The 16,315-nt window shown below is 46.4% G+C and overlaps 1 protein-coding gene across 2 annotated transcripts in view; it reads left to right on the forward strand.

Moving 5' to 3' along the window:
* Positions 1 to 15,617, forward strand: part of IL1R1 (interleukin 1 receptor type 1) — a 55,846-nt gene extending 40,229 nt beyond the window's left edge. The window contains exons 5-11 of one of the 2 annotated variants that reach the window (XM_045587289.1): positions 1,092 to 1,260; positions 2,665 to 2,730; positions 4,695 to 4,812; positions 6,375 to 6,526; positions 11,881 to 12,024; positions 12,714 to 12,881; positions 13,425 to 15,617. In XM_045587289.1, the coding sequence (XP_045443245.1) occupies positions 1,092 to 1,260; positions 2,665 to 2,730; positions 4,695 to 4,812; positions 6,375 to 6,526; positions 11,881 to 12,024; positions 12,714 to 12,881; positions 13,425 to 13,819 (1,212 nt within the window). In that variant the 3' untranslated portion in view covers positions 13,820 to 15,617. Of the gene's footprint in view, positions 1 to 1,091; positions 1,261 to 2,664; positions 2,731 to 4,694; positions 4,813 to 6,374; positions 6,527 to 11,880; positions 12,025 to 12,713; positions 12,882 to 13,424 lie in introns of those variants that run through there. The other variant, XR_006742677.1, reaches the window with a different exon arrangement.
* The last annotated feature ends 698 nt before the right edge of the window (positions 15,618 to 16,315 follow it).

Below are 16,315 nucleotides of genomic sequence, written 5' to 3' on the forward strand. Positions count from 1 at the left end.
TAGGTTCAATCCCTGAGCCACACCGGCTGGGCACCCAAGGATATTTTTTCTATAGATTTTTATAAAGAGTGGAAGAGAGGGAGGGTGAGAGAGATAAACATCAATGTGAGAACGATATATCCATTGTTGCCTTCCTCACATGCCTCAGCTGGGGCCAAGGATTGAACCTGCAACCCAAGCACATGTCCTTAACTGGGAATCAAACCTGCAGCTCTTTGGTATATGGTGCTCTAACCACTGAGTAACACAGGGCACAAAATTTATTCTTTTGTGTTTAATTAAAATATCAAGTGGTCCTCAAATAACTTCATAGTTTCTTTTATTTTAACCCTTCCCTGAGGATATGTTTTTATTGATTAGAGAGAGAGAAACATGAATAGGTTGCCTCCTATACACACCTCGATTGGGTATCCAACCCTCAGCCTGGGGATGAGCCCTGACGGAGGGTTGAAGCACTACCTTTTGGTATGTGGAGGATGCTCCAAACCACTGCGCCACCGCACCAGGGCAGCAGTGTGTAACTGCCCGAGAAGAGAGTGGCTGGCACTCCATGGACAGATCAGTTTGCTACCTTAGCTCTGCCTGCGCTGCTGGGCCTCTCTGGGAAGCGTGCTGTGCGGGGTAAGACACAATCAGTAATATCTGGGGAGAGGGAGTGAGCATTGCACACTCCAGTGGGAGCATTCTTTCCAGTGGGCTTCCCTTTATTTCCAAGTAAATTTGTTTTCAAAGTGCAAGGCTCATAGGTGTGAGTACTTAATATCCTAGGCATATAATTAGGACTTTTGCAACAAAAATCACAACATTAAAACTTGTTATGCAGGAATCTCTCTTTATCTTCCTTTCTCTATCTTTATCTATATATATATAGATAGATAGATAGATAGATATGTGTGTGTGTGTGTGTGTGTGTGTGTGCGTGAGTGTGTGTATAAATATATATTTGTATATATGTATAAGTATATATAAAACATAATATACATATTACATATGTATAACACATTTGCTGATACGGGAAAATGGAATTTTCCTCCTGGCAGATTGGAGAAAGTTATTAATTGGTTTTCAATACTCCCTGTTGCTCTATCTAGGATTGCAAACCTCTACTTCTTGACAAAGAAAACTTCATTGGGGAATCAAATAAGCTCATCATCACGAACGTGACTGAAGCGCACAAAGGGAACTACACTTGCCGCACGTCCTACGTGCTCCTGGGAAAGCGCTACCCCATCACGCGGGTGATCCAGCTCCTCACTCTCGGTGAGTCAGCTGCGGCCAGGACTCCCATCCGGAGGCCCGGAGCCGGTTCCGCCGGCACCTGCTTGCCCGGAGGAGCTGCGCCACGAGAGCTGGATGGCTTGCCAGAGTCACATGGTTTTCAAGTTTGTGCTAAATGCCCTGCGGAGGCCGAGTGCTGGTTAGACAGACAGGAGCCATGTGTCCAGCTGAGTGGGCAGGCTCCCTCTCCAGTGGCTAAAGGTGGTTCTTTCTGAGAGCCCCATAAGTCGTGTATGATAATTATTCTTACTAATTTCCTGAGCTTTCAATTTCCAATTGCTTCATATTAAAAACTATTTCACAACAAAATACACTCTTAAAAATCACCGGGGCAGGGAAGAGTGCATGAGTGTTCTGTAAGCATCCGGTTTGTCAGCGTCGGTACCACAGAGACGCTCACTCCGGGTTTGAGTGTTAAAGGGGCTCTACTGACAGCCGTGCTGGGAAACAGGACGGGAGGGCGCGCCCCGGGCAGGGACCCAGAACCAGCCGCCTGACACAGCTGAGCTTTCTTAATTCCACCGTACTTATTTCTTCAAAGTATATTATTTTGTTGAGTCAGAATTAATACCTAGCACCAGTGAATCATAACTTTCAGCAGCCACAGCCTCTCGAGCTGTGAGCAGCCTCGCTCTGGGCCTGGTGTAGCTCGGTTTGTCCTTCTGGATGTGCAGCAGGCAGCCAGCAGACAGTCTCCACCGTCCTTTCTGGTCCCTGTGTGGACATAGCGTGCTCAATCAGGGTGAGGTCACTTTTAATCTTCTAAAGAGAGATTCAGAATGATTTATTGAGCACCTACTCCGTGCCAGAACTGTCCTGGGTGTACACCGAATGAGCAAACCGAAGAGACCGTACCCTGCCTTATGGAGCTCATGCTTAAGTTCATAGTTCCCCAGGCGTGGCCACAGTTACCCCTGGAAGCCAATCTTGTTGTAAATAACAGACTGATCTCTGGAGCTACTTAATATTTTCGTCCTGTTTTAATAAACTGTGCAAAAATTCTTGACATTCTACTCGGCCATTAGTGAAGGTCCGTGTCTGAGCAGGCCCAGCGCTGCAGGCCTCTGCGGGGAGATGCTCCGCCAGGGACGCACCGCCCTGCCCGTGCGGGCTGGCTCTGGGGAGCCTGTGTCTGCGGGCGGCCTGCACCGCCGTGGTTCTGTGGAGCCCGAGCTGCTGGGCTCAGAGGGGCAGGCTCCGGAGCGGGTTGTTGTGATTTGGCTGGGGCCTCTTCCACTTCTTGCCTCTGTCTCCTGATGTAAACGTGTCTGGCACTGAGGGAATATCTTCCAGGTGCCATGTATAGTTCGATGTACTTGCCAAGTGTTGTTATCATTTGAGACTCTGGTCTGTGCGAGACTTAGAGCCTATGGGTGTTCATTTCAGAGGAGAAGAGGCCCCAGAGCCCTGAGATTGTGAGTCCGGTGAACGAGACGATGGAAGTGGTCCCGGGTAAGTAGCCTCCAATCAGGACAGGCTGCAGCATTTATTCTGAATTCAAGAGAAGATAAATTTACCTTTACTACACAGAGCCTACGCGGTTTACTGGACATGTCTATAATTGGAGAGAAAGTGGCATAGGCTGTATATTAAATGTTCCTCTGGATTTATTGCCCATTGTAGTACAAATCGAACCACATCTGGTTTGGCTGTCCTTACCTTCCTGTGGAGACTTTTACTCATGAGAACACAGCCGAAGGCCAACCTCACAGGCAGAGGGTGAGATGTGCCTTCTGCGCAGTGTGTCTCTGACACCGGAGTAAGCCTTTAGGCAGGAGAGCTAGACTGCAGGCAAAAGGATGTCGTTCTAGGAAATCATTTCACAAGGCAGTCAACTTGTACATTGTTTATTTTAAGAATAAAGAAATCTTATAAGCATCCAGCCCTGCCCTGTACAGTGCAATAGGCACTAGCCACATGTAGTTATGCATATGTGAATTTAAATTAAGTAAGTTAATTTAGTTCTATTGAATATTATTTTCTCAGTCTAGAGCTTAATAGCCACATGTGACCAGTGACTTCAGGATTAACACATATTGAGCACATTTTCACCATCACTGAACATTCCATTAGAAACCGCTGGTCTAAGTGCAAAGACAGGTTTTGGTACCAGAGGATCAAAAATCAAGTTAGTGTAAAGACTCCTCTTCTGTAATAGGAACAGAAAGAAGACAAGGATTCAAAAGGAAGAGTTATGACCTATGGATTCTGTTGATTTGTTATTCATGATGTACGTTAATACAAAGAAATTCTTAGCTATAAACGGACAAGCATGTATAACTCACAATTACATACGGGCCTATAGAGGCGGACACAGTACTTCCAGGCCTTTTTCATTGCCCCTTTGGGAGCCTAAAGAGGCATTTCCCTCCAGCACCACTCCTCTCAGAACTGAACATCACAGATGTGTCTGTCCGTGCACTATGGCCCTTTGAGGGCCACAAACCCTTGCAACAGCTAAGCCTTTCTTGGTATTATATGCCCCAAATAAAATAAACATGGATATTTTCCTGATTTGATGGTAGAGGTGGATTTTAGGGGGAAAAAAATAAACATGGATATTTTCCTAATTTGATGGTAGAGGTGGATTTTAGGGGGAAAAAATAGTGAAAACAGATAAACAGTTATAAATTTGACCAAACAAAAAAATAACAAAATCTTTACCAAAGGATTTCCATAAACAAAAATGAGATGAAAGCAAGGAACACCGAGGGTTTTTGGAGTAGTTCCATGTGTGATAGAGATGTTGCAATGGTGCCAGTAAGTCACGGGCAATAGGGATAACCAGCAGTTCTTAAAGGCAAATGAGCACTAAGCTTATAAAAATGTGTCAATTCACCATTAATTCAAGAAATACAGGCAGAGATGTGAGTGTCGGCACTGACTTGGGGGGTAGGGGGGGAGCCTGGGGTGGATGCACGGCTCCCTGCTGGGTGAGTGGGAAGTGCAGTCTTGGGTGGGTGAGAGGGGCTGGTTTAGAGAGTGTACAATATTGAAGTACAAGACCACTATGCTCATTGGAATAGTAATCACAGTAATAAAAATTAGGAACAGATGGTCCTTAGCACCAGGGAAATGATTGGCATGTTCGGTCTGACTGTGCAGTGCTGAGCAGCCACAGAGGAGCCTATTCTGGAAGGCTAATCGTGTGAGCCAACATTGCCAGCACAGTAATAGTTACAAATAGTGATAATACCCCATTTAGTAATCACATGTGTAACAGAGAAAGTAAGGAATGAGATACGTAACGTTGCTAATAGTGGTTATTTCTAGGTGGGAAGTGGAAGGGTGATTTTTCTTTTTCTTTGTGCTTTCCTATAATTTAAAATTCTTATCCAGTAGGCATTTGTTAATATGTATAAATGGATCACATAAAAATTCATTAATGTTAGGCTTTAAAATACACTGCTTCACAGGATCCCAGCTACAGTTGGTGTGCAATGTCACCAGCCATTACATTAACAATGTCTACTGGAAGTGGAAAGGGTCGCTAATTGATGATGAAGACCCAGTGCTGGTACAAGACTACATACAGTAAGTATGCTGAGTGCCAGCCACAGCAGAGACATTTTGATGTTAAATTGCACATCATACTTTTACATTCTTGATGGTTTAACCTAATAGCAAAAGTTACTTGGCAGTTGATTGGTTCTTAACACTTTGCCATCCATATTGAGTTTTGTAAAGCTAAACAGGACTTACAAGAGCTTGCACATCTACAATAATAAAAGAGAAAGATGCAAATTGACCATACTTCTGTGACACCCACCATCCAATCAGGAGTGGGTATGCAAATTAGCCTGACAAATATGGCAGGTTAGTTTGCATAGGCAGGCATCAAGCAGCCAGGGGCAGGGTGGTGCCAAGCGGCCTGGGTCCCAGTGATGGGTGCCAAGCACACAGCCTCCTCATACTATTGCTGGCCCTGGGAGGCAAGGGCAGCCTTGCCAAGCCACACCTTTAGGCTCCCAGGACCATCAGCGGCTGTGCAGCTGACAGCAGACAGTGGGGCCTGCTTGGCTGTAGCTGTGGCAACCTGTGAGCAGGCAAGTGGACCTGCAGACAGCACCCAGCTGGGCCTGCTTGCCCATTGCCATGGTGTGGAGCAGGCAGGCCCCGCAGGGAGCTGAGAACCATGGGGAATGGGCCTAATCCATCAGGAGGGCATTCCCTGAGGGCTCTCCTGGATTGGAGAGGGTGCAGGTCTGTCGGGCTGAGGGACTCCCCCTCCCCCATGCACAAATTTCATGTACTGGGCCTCTATTTTAATTAAAAATTCATGTCATCGTGGTGCAAATTCAGGACCACTTGGAAGGCTTTCTGTTATATTAGTTACATATGTTGCAACATTCTGGTGAAGCAATCTTCATGTTATTCCACTTTTTATTAAGTAATCTAAAAAGGACGCATAACATGGGGCCGAGAATCATGCCCTCCACTTCCCAAGTCCCAGGGGCTCCTTAACCTCTCTAGGGATAAACTCCTGACTCCTTAGCATCACCTTCAGACCCTTTGCCATCTGCCTGCTCTACTCTTGTTCATATGTTCTTTTCTGTGCCACATGGAGACAAAATGCATATGTTCATATTTTTTTTTTGGAAGCTGGTGATTTTTATTCATTTCTATTGATTTCTCTCCTACTGAGTCTTTTTTTTTAATTTAAAAAAATACATTTTATTGATTTTTCACAGAAAGGAAGGGAGAGAGATAGAGAGCTAGAAATGTCGATGAGAGAGAAACATTGACCAGCTGCCTCTTGCACACCCACTACTGGGGATGTGCCCACAACCAATGTGCATGCCCCTGACCAGAATCAAACCTGGGACCTCCCAGTCCGCAGACCGACACTCTGAGCCAAACCGGTTTCGGTGTTTCCTACTGAGTCTTTTAACAGTAGTGAACTTAGGTTCACAACATCTCGATCATTGTTTCTAACAACCTGATTGTTATACCTGTGGGTAGGCTGGTGATTGTTTCTGCCGTAATTTATGCAACAAATAAAGAGAAAAACAATGCATGTGTCTTATTTGTTGTTAATGCAGTTTACTTAAAACAACTTCTTTCTTTCTTTCTCTCTCTCTCTCTCTCTTGAACAGAGTGGAAAATCCTTCATCCAAAAACGCGAATACAGTCATCCTAATGCTTAATATTTTAAAAGTGAAAAGTGAATTTTATCTATATCCATTTACCTGCATAGCCAAGAATAAATATGGTATAAACTCAGCATATGTCCAATTCATACACCCAGGTAAACAATAAAACTGTTTATTGGAAATGCGCTTTTATGTTACCAGGGTAGGGTTCTGTGACCTGGGGGTCTGCAATGCCATTCCCTCTGCCCAGAATGCTCTGGGATTCCTGTTAACCTGGATAACATCGTCCTTCTTCCACTTCTCAGCTGAACTGTTTCTTTGCCAGGGAGCCTTTCTGTCCTGTTCTCTGCCAAAACAGAGGAGGTCAGGGCGCTAGCACTCTGTGTGTGTGTGTGTGTGTGTGTGTGTGTGTGTGTGTGTGTCCCCGCCGCCACAGGAGTTGTCATACTTGGTTTTCTTTACTTGGCTGTAAATTCTGCAGTGCTGCAGACCATTTATCTTCCTAACTATTCTATCTCCAGGACTAGTAGCAATTTCAGTCTGGTTGTGGTAGGTATCTGATGCATATTTTAGGTGAATGATGAATGTGCAGGGGAAGTTTAAAGGTTTAAAAAAATTTTTTTTATTGATTTCAGAGAGGAAAAGAGAGATAGAAACATCAATAATTAGAGAGAATCATCGATTGGCTGCTTCCTGCATTGCCTTCCCTCCCCCAGCCCTGCTACTGGGGATCAAGCCCACAATCCGGGCATGTGCTCTTGACCCAAATCAAACCCAGATCCTTCAGTCCATAGGCCAATGCTCTATTCACTAAACCTAAACAACCAACTATAGGGGAAGTTTAAATATCCACTTTCCAGAGAGTCAGAAGTTATTGATTTTCATGAGTTGTATAATCTTAAGACACAGTATTGAGATTAATTTGTGAAATAACTTAAGATTATTTGTAGTTAAAATAGGGTATTTATGAATGTGTACATGCAAGAAATTCTGAACAGACAAACCATTAGACTTAATAAATTTAGCAAGATAACTAATCTCTATATGTGTAGTATTTCTATGTATATCTATAAATACCAACAACAAACCAATAAAATTAATTTAAAAGATATCATTTATAGTAGCATCAAAAATTATCAAAGACAGGAATAAGCTAGCAAAAGCGGTTCAAGAGCTCTGTAATACAAACTAAAGAAACAATAATATTATTGAGTAAATTGGAGAATATCTCAATAGATGGAGGAATATACAATGTTCATGGGTTGAGACTCAATATTATAAAGACGTTAGTTGTCCCCAAGTGAATTTATAGATTAAAAAACATCCCACTCAAAATCTCAGCACTGTCTGTGCAAGTATGGGTGTGTGTGTGTGTGTGTTGTGGACAGGCTTATTCTAAAAGTCATATGGAAATCTAGAGTCAAGAACAGTCAAGATGGTCTTAAATAAAAATGACAAGTGTATAATATTTATACTATAGATACCATGATCTTGTATGAAGTTAAAGTTGTGAAGATTGTAAATATAACCAATCAAATGAACCAATTGGCTATTGGTCTAGAAAATGGTATATCTTGATTTCTACTTTCTACCCAAATCAATTGCAGATGGGTCAAAGACATAAATTGAAAAAGTAAAATAAGAGAGCTTTTAGGTTCTCTTTTTCTTTTAAAGAATATGTTTTGTTTTGTTTTTGTCTTTTTAGTGAGAGAGGAAGGAAGAGGGAGAATGAGATAGAAACAACGAGAGAGAACACTGATTGGCTGCTTCCTGTATGCACCCCTCACCAAGGCTGCAACCTAGGCATGTGCCCTGACTGGGAATTGTACTGATGGCCTCTTGGTGCATGAGTTGATGCTCAACCACTGAGCCCATTGTCTGGGCAGGTTCTTTTTCTTGATGCCTACATATCCCTGACATTTATTTATTTATTTTTTATTTTTTTTAAATCTTTATTGTTGAGAGTATTACAGATACCCCCTTGCACTGCCCTCCTCCCCCATTGCCTCAGCTCACACCCCACTCCAGGCCTTCACCACCCTTTTGTCTGTGTCTATAGGTAATACATACATGCATATAAGATCTTTGGTTAATCTCTTTCTGTCCCCCTTCCCTCTGAGATTCATTCATCAGTCTATTCCATGTTTCCATGCCTCTAGTTCTATTTTATTCATCAGTCTATTTTGTTTATTAGATTCCTTGTTATGTACTTTGACTTTTAGATTTAATTGTTGATACATATGTATTTGTTGCCATCTTATTGTTCATATTCTTCTTTCCTTCTCCTCCTCTTCCTCCTTCTCCTTCTTCCTTTTTCTCTTCCTCTTCTTAAAGAATGCCCTTCAGCATTTCATATAATACTGGTTTGGTGGTGATGAATTCCTTTAGCTTTTTCTTGTCTGTGAAGCTCTTTATCTGATCCTCAATTCTAAATGATAGTATTTCTGGGTAGACTAATCTTGGTTGTAGGTCCTTACTGTTCATCACTTTGAATATTTCTTGCCACTTTCTTCTGGCCTGCAGAGTTTCTGTTGAGAAATTAGCTGATAGTCATATGGGTGCTCTCTTGTTGGTAATTAACTGCTTTTCTCTTGCTGCTTTTAAGGTTTTCTCTTTGTCTTTAACCCTTGATATTCTAATTATGATGTGTCTTCGTCTGGGACTCTTTGGTATCTCTTTATTGGGACTCTGTGCTTCTTGAACTTCCAAGTCTGTTTCTTTCACCAGGTAGGGAAGTTTTCTGTCATTATTTCTTCAAATAGGTTTTCAATATCTTTGTCTCTCTCTTCTCTCTCTGGCACCCCATAATGTGAATAATGATACTCTTGAAGTTGTCTCAGAGACTCCTTACACTATCTTCATATTTTTTAGATTCTTTTTTGTTGTTGTTGCTGTTGTTCATATTGGGTGTTTTTTGCCTCCTCATATTCCAAATCATTGATTAGACTATCAGAATAATCTAATCTACTATTGAATCTCTGTAAGTTATTATTTATTTTAGTTAGTGTGTGCTTCATTTCTTTTTTTAATGTTAAAATATTTATTTATAAAAAATACAATGGGATAAGTTTATGCTGAGAAATTCAGCAATAAATACAGTTGAAAAGAGAGCAAGTCTACACCAATACACTGGCACAATAGGAGAGCACATGCACCACCCAGACCCACATGCCTGCGGGCCCACTGTACACACTCCCTGAGAAATGCCACTCGGAAAAGGTCTCCCACTCAGGCGAGAGAATGAGGACTTATATCATCACCAATGCATTCAGATCATTAGCAAGCAATACTGTAGAAACATCAATCTGTGAACGACTAAAATGCTGCATCTTCAGTTTAGTTGGCGGACACCACCTTTAGTTTAATTTCTGACTGGTCCTTTTTTATGTCTTTGATGTTCTCACAAAGGTTCTTGAAAGTCTCACTGTGCTCCTTGAATCTATCATTAAGGTCCTTAAGCAACCTTATAACCATTGTTTTGAATTCTGTATTTAGTAGTTTGCATGCTTTCACTTCATTTATTTCTTTTTCTGGAGATTTCTTCTGTTCTCTCATTTGTAACATGTTCCTTTGTCTCTGCATTTTGACTGCTCCTCTGTGTTTGTTTCTATGTATTAGATAAAGCTGCTATGTGTCCTGGAATTGGTAAAGTGGCCCTGTGTAGTATGTGTCCTGTAGGGCCCAATGGCTCAGCCTTTCCAGGCACCTGAGCTGGACACTCTAGGTGCACCCCTGTGTGGACTGAGTGCACAGTCTTTTGTAGTTGAACCTTGATTGCTGTTGGCATGACCGGGAGGAATTGGTCTCTAGGCCAATTGGCTGAGGACCAGCTGTGACTACAGTGGGAGAGCTGTTGTGCAGGCAGCACCCCTGTGAAGCAGACTTGCTTCAGTGGGGCTTTGGTGCACACTGAGTATGTGTAGAGTTGTAATCTAGTTTGGTCTGAACCTGTCCACCAGGTGTACAGGCTCTGGGCCTTCCCAGGAGGTGCAAAGTTAGTCACTGCCTGGGGCCACTGGATAGGAGCTACAGAGATATCTGCAGATGGCTGCTACTTGGATTTGACTTGGAAGTGCCCAGGAGAGGTCAAGCTGTGAAGCAAGGAAGTCTTGGGCCTCTTATTGATAGGTTTGGGGCATGTTGATGCCAGATGCTGCTTGTTTAAGAGATTTTAGGAAAATCTGAAGCCAGAGCCAGGATAGGCCATTCATATGAAAAAGTCACTGCAAATAGTTTGGGTGGCACTGCACATTGGATGGGGTGGGGTCTCAGAATCACCAGGGCAGAGCTAACAGTGTGAGCCTGACTGATGGAAATGAAGATATGGCTGCCAGTCAGTTTTGCAATGGGGAAGGTCCCAGCCTAGGAACAATGGCCTGTCTGGAAGAAAACTGCCCCTGAATTTCCAATCCAGTTCCTCTCTGAATGTCCCAGGTTCCTTTCAAGCTGCTGCTCTGGTGATGGAGCTCAGAGAAATCAAGTCTGAGTAAGTTTGTGCTCTGGCCCTTTAAGAAGAACATGTGGGTCTCCAGCTGCCTATGAGTCACTCAGCCACAATTCCCACTGGTTTTACAACCTGAAGTTACAGGGACTTCTCCTCCCAGCTCTGTAACCCTGGGCTGCGGGTCTGGTGTGGGGCTGGGACCCCTTGATCCTCATGAGAGGCCTCCACAGAGATGATCTCCCTCCCGATTAAAACGCCACACATGGGCGTTGTTGGACCAGCCCATTCCATGTCTGCACCCCTCCTACCATCTCAGTGTACTTTCATATTTACTTCTCTCGTTGTAGGACTTCTAGTCAGCCACGTTTCAGGCAGTTCTGAATGATGGTGGTTCTGTATTTTAGTTGTAGTCTCAATGTTATTGTCCAAGGTGGTGAGTACCAGTGTTTACCTATACCACCCTCTTGGTTCTCCTCCGGACTGCTGACATTTGTATGTCCCTTTCTTGTTTCTTCTTCTCTACCCTCTTCTCCTTATCTTTCTTTCACCTTCTTCCTGTTCCCCACCCCCACCCGGTAATCAATCATTGGATGAATAATTAGCCCGTGAAGCCTGGAGAACATCAAAGTGTTAAGCATTCTATGTGACATCCCCAACCCTCTCTTTCCCCCTAGCCTTCACCTTTCCCACCTGACGCTTCTACCTCTAGGAACTTTTGCTGGCTTTTGAATAACTTAGACTTTTTTTTTTTTTTTTTTTTTACTATAGAGTGCTCTAGACCTTGGTCTTTGTTATTTTTCTATGAGATTGTATACTATATTACTTAGGTGAACATTTAGTACAATGCACTGTAGTTTTTCTACATGGTATCCATTCTAGATGTCTTTGTATTCGATACATTAATACCCATTACTAAGTGATAATGGATGAATTAATACTATCTGAGATTTGGGATTATAGCTAGTCCCAAATATGGTTTCTCTGGGATAGAGATGTTTAATTTGTTGTGCTCAAATTTTTAATTCTTTTGGTTCTAATAAAAGTTTTGTCTCTTTTCTGCTTTAGTCCCCAATTTCCAGAAGCTCATAATTGGCATATTTGTCATGTTAACAGTAGTGATTACGAGCGTTGTTTTCATCTATAAAATCTTCAAGGTTGACATTGTACTTTGGTACAGGGATTCTTGCTATGATTTTTTCCCGAAAAAAGGTACAATTTTTATTTTATGCAACATTGTCTTGTTTAAGAGAGGGGATAGTTAAGAGATATATAAGATAACTAAGAGGGCTTTTACTTAAATTTTAAAATGAAATGTAACATATAAAAATACTAGTTATTCTTATATATATAATTATAGTTTCATAACTGAACAGACTGACATTGTTTTCCAAGTTACTGCTCTAGGCTGATAGTGGTGGGTAAGTGGCATTTAGAGCATTTTCAAAAGCCCAGTTATTGAGGACCTGCTCTGTGCTGGCAGAAGACAGGTCAACCAAGATTTGCTATCAAATCAAAGAAAGGACTCAATTTTCATGCGTGCACTCTCTCTTTTGTTTAAATCTTGCAAAAAAAATGAATGCTGCCACAATGCATAGAAGGGAAAATGGTAGAACAGGGCACTGTGGCGTGGAGAGGGACATGCGGACTGGAGGCCCCTGTGCAGAGGTGGAGGGCGCTGCATGTGGTGCAGTCAGTGACATCAGAACAGCTTTGCAGTAAATGTGACAGAGACAGGTGTGGGCACAGCACTCGGAAAGGTGTGCTGCGCTTTGTATTGAAACTTCATTCTTGCCATCGTACGGAAGAATCGTTCATTCTGAAGTACATGTGTGCATTATCGACTTTTCCAAGCCTCGTATTTTTCCTTGTGGTTCTAAAATGTCGCATTTCCCCTTCAGCTTCGGACAGAAAGACCTACGATGCGTACATCCTGTATCCGAAGACCCTTGGGGATGGGGCCACCTCTCACTTGGATGCTTTTGTGTTTAGGATCTTGCCTGAGGTCTTAGAGAAACAGTGTGGCTACAAGCTGTTCATTTACGGAAGGGATGACTACCCTGGGGAAGGTATGAGTGTAAAGGGAAAAGTAAAAGTCTCGTCTTGAAACTAATTTATTAGTTAATTGGTTTAATTAAATTGGTGTTCATCTTTCTGGGCGACTGGCATAGGCCCACGTGTTTGACAATTTTAAGACCCTCTTCAGTGGTGCGTAATGATGATTTTCACACTATTTAATGCAAAGCATTTACTTTTCTCATATTTTGTTGAAGCAACGATTAAGTAAATTGTATTTCGTTTTGGGAAACGTAATTGCTAGTTAGATCTGAAAAATCTGAAAATTGCTTTACAGCCGATATAATAAAATAAAAGAGAAACAGGACAACCGGATTAACAACAGAGTTTAAACTTCTACTGGAAGTGCTCTGAGTCCTAAGAGGATGCTCAGCTCCTGGGGCCAGTGTGCGAGCTGGTCTCTCAGCGGGACCCTCCTTTAGCCCTTAAGTAGGCCCCGAGGGTCAGCGGACAGGGGGCGGGTTTTTCTGGGGTTGAGTTTTGGAGAGAATGATTGTAAACAGACTGCGCTTACCATGCCGCTTCCTGTTTCTTAGACGTTGCTGAGGTCACGAATGAAAACATAAGGAAGAGCAGAAGGCTCATTATTGTTTTGGTCCGAGAAACATCGGGATTCAGCTGGCTGGGGAGTATGTCCGAAGAGCAAATCGGGCTGTACAACGCCCTCATTCAGGATGGGGTCAAGGTCATCCTGCTGGAGCTGGAGAAGATCCAGGACTACGAGAAAATGCCCGAGTCCATCCAGTTCCTCAGGCGGAAGCAGGGGGCCATCCGCTGGTCCGGGGACTGGACGGCGGGGAGGCCCCAGTCCGCAAAGACAAGGTTCTGGAAGCAGGTCCGGTACCACATGCCCGTGCAGCAGCCGCTGCGGCCCCGCGCAGGCCGGCCCCAGGGAGAGCCCGGGGTGCCGGGCTGCCCGGCGCCTTGCTGATGCGCACAGAGCCCTCGCGTGGCCCTGCACCGGGCCGGGAGCCGGGTTGTTGGGGAGCAGGTGGGTGGCCACAGCAGAGAGGGGAAGGCCTTGCCCGGCCTCGCTGCCCTCGGACGTGAGTTGCCGAGAAAAGGCCCTGGGAGCGAGCAGCCCACAGCGCGCTGAGCAAACACCAGCCACTGAGATGGACGCCGCCGCCATCGGCTCAGGGACTGTGCCAGGCTAGGGATGGCCGGGCCCTCGATGCAGGGGGTGGGGAGACGAGTGGGAGAGCCGCCCACGGGCTGCGTGTCCATGCACGCCCGCCAGCAGCAGCTTGAGCCTGAGCTTTGCCGTTCAGACTGTAACGCTGCCATTGCAGCCACAGGCCGGAGAGTCCACGGCCAGAGTTGCAGGAGGGACTTCTGTGGTGCCCGGTGGCCATTCTGTCCACCCTCCGCATGCCACGGCTCTTTTCTTCCTCCTCCACGGGGCCACACAGACCCACAGGTCAGCTGCCCCTCAGCGCTGCTCTCCCCCAGCCTGCGGCGAGGAGCAGAGCTGGTGCCCGGCGCCCACTGCCTGGCCCGCGGGGCTGGTCCAGCCGCGGCCCCAGGCCGGGCAGCGCTGTGAGCGCCGGCTGCTTCCCCGGCTCCCCGCCTGGGCTGTGTGAGGTCACTCAGCCGCTGGCCGGCCTCCAGGCGGCGGATGTGACCTCGACCACGCTGTCCTCCCCGCCCCCCCTGAGGGAGAAACGGTGGTTCACAGGTGGGGCCGAGCACAGGCCTGCTGCTCATTCCTGTGAATGTCGGAACTAACAAGATCACGTTAGATTGTTATGGAAAAGCTCTGCCTCCGTGTATTCTTCCCTGAAGTGAAGGCATGTTGGTAAATAAGGAGAGCAGGCTGTGCTCTGTGTAGAACATTTAAAACGGAGCAGCCCAGGACGGGCAGAGAAACAGCACTGCACCGCTGTGCGCGTCTGCTGAGGTCACCTGGACATGCAGGCCTTTGCTTTCTGCCTTTTTAATATTTAACATTCTAGGGGAACACAAACTTCCATTGGTATTTTTTTCCTCAGAAGTAATCAGAACTGGACAGAAACAGATTCACTGCCACCCCTTCCCACGCTCTCTGGGATGCCGTCCGCAGCCGTGCGGACAGCGTGGTGGGAGCCGCTGTTCCCACTGAGCGCCTCTTTCCACCGCAGCCTCGGGGGTCTCGGACAGACCCCCTTACTCCCCCTTACACCTGGGGGGTGTAAGGGGGTCTGTCCCCTCCCACAGGCGATCAGGTGCCTCACACCCTGCTGGGTGAGGGGCTCAGCTTAGAAATGCCTGCAGGAGTCCAGGAAGGCCACTCTGAGCCAGGAGCTGAGGTGCGGCAGACACCAGGGCGGCCACGCCTGGCGGGGGAGGCACAGGGTGGACCCCGAGTTCCCTGGGAGCTGCCTCTGTTCTGCTGTTTCCCTCAAACCCTCCGTTGAGCCTGCCCTGCCAGGGCCTCCTCGCGAGCTGGGCTCACTGCGCCCGCCGGCAGTTTGCCAGCGAGTGCTCGGCGGTCGGCGGGGGCAGGAAGGGGTCGCTCCAGCGCTGCTTGGCCTCCGGCTCCGTTTACCGCAGGTGCGTGCGGAGCGGCATGGCGGACACTGACAGTTACACCTGTAACCGTAATGAGGAGGAGCTGCCGCAGACTCCTGTGTGTGAATGAGTCAGAGCAGATGGCAAATATATTTTTAGTGAAAACACCAGTTCATGTACAGCGTGTATCATCGATCAGTGGGCTGTACTTGTTTTCTAATAAAATTGTCAAAACCTGGCACTGAGGGCTCTCGTGGCAGTGTCTGTGCGCCCCCTCCGCTCACACCACATGCCCGGCCCAACGGAGGGCGAGGGCACCCTCCCCGGAGGGTCAGGGCCCGGAGCCCGCAGTGAGCGCCCCCACCAGGGCCTCGGTGCTCCCTCTGCTGCTCCTGAGAGGGGTGCAATGTATGGTGTGATTACTAACCTGTGCCGCCCAGCAAGGCGGGAGTGTGGACAGACTGGCACTTTCACAAAAGGTCTCTTGTTTTCCTCTTTGACCAGGAGGCAAACACAACGGGCACACGTGGTGTCACTGCAGCTCCAACGAGCAGACCTGGTGACAGCTCTTCCCTTCCAGCACCGGCAGGGCCTTTCTTCCGCTCAGAGCTGGTCCACCAAGGGCTAGTCAGCTAGAGTGGGTGGGGTCACCCTCAGCCCTGCCTCCCTCAGCCCTGCCTCCCTCAGCCCTGCCTCCCTCAGCCCTCCCTCCCTCAGCCCTGCCTCCCTCAGCCCTGCCTCCAGGTCCACATGGTGTGAGCCCTGCCTCCCTCAGTCCTGCCTCCCTCAGCCCTGCCTCCCTCAGCCCTCCCTCCCTCAGCCCTGCCTCCCTCAGCCCTCCCTCCCTCAGCCCTGCCTCCCTCAGCCTTGCCTCCCTCAGCCCTCCCTCCCTCAGCCCTCCCTCCCTCAGCCCTGCCTCCCTCAGCCCTGCCTCCCT

The sequence above is a fragment of the Pipistrellus kuhlii genome, unplaced genomic scaffold, assembly GCF_014108245.1.
Source record: "Pipistrellus kuhlii isolate mPipKuh1 unplaced genomic scaffold, mPipKuh1.p scaffold_m20_p_27, whole genome shotgun sequence".
NCBI classification, from domain to species: Eukaryota; Metazoa; Chordata; class Mammalia; order Chiroptera; family Vespertilionidae; genus Pipistrellus; species Pipistrellus kuhlii.